Source organism: Cyprinodon variegatus, unplaced genomic scaffold (genome assembly GCF_000732505.1).
Source record: "Cyprinodon variegatus isolate N-32 unplaced genomic scaffold, C_variegatus-1.0 Scaffold656, whole genome shotgun sequence".
NCBI classification, from domain to species: domain Eukaryota; kingdom Metazoa; phylum Chordata; class Actinopteri; order Cyprinodontiformes; family Cyprinodontidae; genus Cyprinodon; species Cyprinodon variegatus.
In genome coordinates, this window is record NW_015151109.1 from 376,494 (window position 1) to 377,758 (window position 1,265).

At 46.2% G+C, this 1,265-nt stretch overlaps 1 protein-coding gene across 2 annotated transcripts in view; it reads right to left on the minus strand.

Annotated features, from left to right (window-relative positions):
- Positions 1–1,265, minus strand: part of clpx (caseinolytic mitochondrial matrix peptidase chaperone subunit) — an 18,064-nt gene that overhangs the window by 2,736 nt on the left and 14,063 nt on the right. For both annotated transcript variants that reach the window (XM_015393773.1, XM_015393772.1), the window contains 4 exons: positions 962–1,126; positions 586–885; positions 415–507; positions 216–322 (listed from right to left, as the gene is read on the minus strand). In XM_015393773.1, the coding sequence (XP_015249259.1) occupies positions 216–322; positions 415–507; positions 586–885; positions 962–1,126 (665 nt within the window). The remainder of the gene's footprint in view (positions 1–215; positions 323–414; positions 508–585; positions 886–961; positions 1,127–1,265) is intronic.

Sequence of the window (1,265 nt, forward strand, 5' to 3'; positions counted from 1 at the left end):
GATTAGTATATTTACAGACTATTATTAGAATTTGAACTCGATGGTTGCAATAGAGTCATTTTGACTATTGTGAGTTAAATAAAATAAACTCCAGATCCATCAAGTATATTCCGTATATCGCCCAGCAATATGAAAATTCTTAATAGGTATGGACATCTATGCAATAAGCCAATATCTGTTTGTTTTTTTTGTCCAGAAAGCAGTGAAGTACTGACCGGATGTATCTGGGCTGCGATTTTCCCTGAACCACATCTTTGTCCAGTTCGACGGCAGCGATGTCGGAGTGAGGCACCTCAAACATGGGCTCAAGAAGAAGTTTCTCCTGTATTTGTAGGAACAATGGGTTCATAATATTACAGAGGATTAAAAGCAGGAAACGTTAAAGAATGAAAACTTTGATGGAAAGTGACGAACCATGATGGATCTGAGGCCACGAGCTCCGGTTTTTCTCTCCAAGGCCAATCTGGCGATGGCTCTCAAGGCATCCGGGGTCACATTCAGCTCGCACTACAGATCAAAACACACACGCTCCATTAGGTTGCTACCTCTGTGACGCCACTGGGCAAAACTAACCGGCGTCCTCACTTTGTCCATGCTGAACAGAGCCTGGTACTGAGGAACCACAGCGTTCCGCGGTTCGGTCAGGATTCGGACCAGCGTGTCCTCATCCAAGCTGTGCAGAGGAACCACGACGGGAAGACGGCCGACGAACTCCGGGATCATTCCAAACTCGATCAGGTCCCTCGCCTCCACGTGCTTCAGCAGCCGGTCCTTCTCCTCGATCTCCGCCACGGCGTCCGTTTCGCCGCTGCTGTTGGCCAGGTCCGCTGCGGCGGCCGCTCGGCGCCCTTTCCCCAAGTTAGACGGCGTTCCAAATCCCAAATACTAAAACAGATTAAAAAAAGAAACCAATCAGAGATGAAGCGATGCGTCGTCTAGGAATGAGGCAGGTTCCATTTACCTTTTCATTCTTCCTTCGGCTTATAATCCTGTCGAGGCCGTTGAAAGCTCCCGACGCAACAAACAGAATGTTGGTTGTGTCGACCTGAACCGTTTCACCTCTTAGTTTTCTAGAGTTTTTCTCTGGAACGTTGACGATTGTTCCCTCCAAGAGTTTCAGCAATCCCTGCAGTGGAAGAAAAATAAATAGCAATATTTGGTCGTATAAAGAGGGGGAAAAAAATAAGTTTATGGCTTTTAAATCAGCTGTGTGATTTAGAAAAAACTCTCCTGACACCAAAGGAGCCTTTAAAAAAAAAGATACT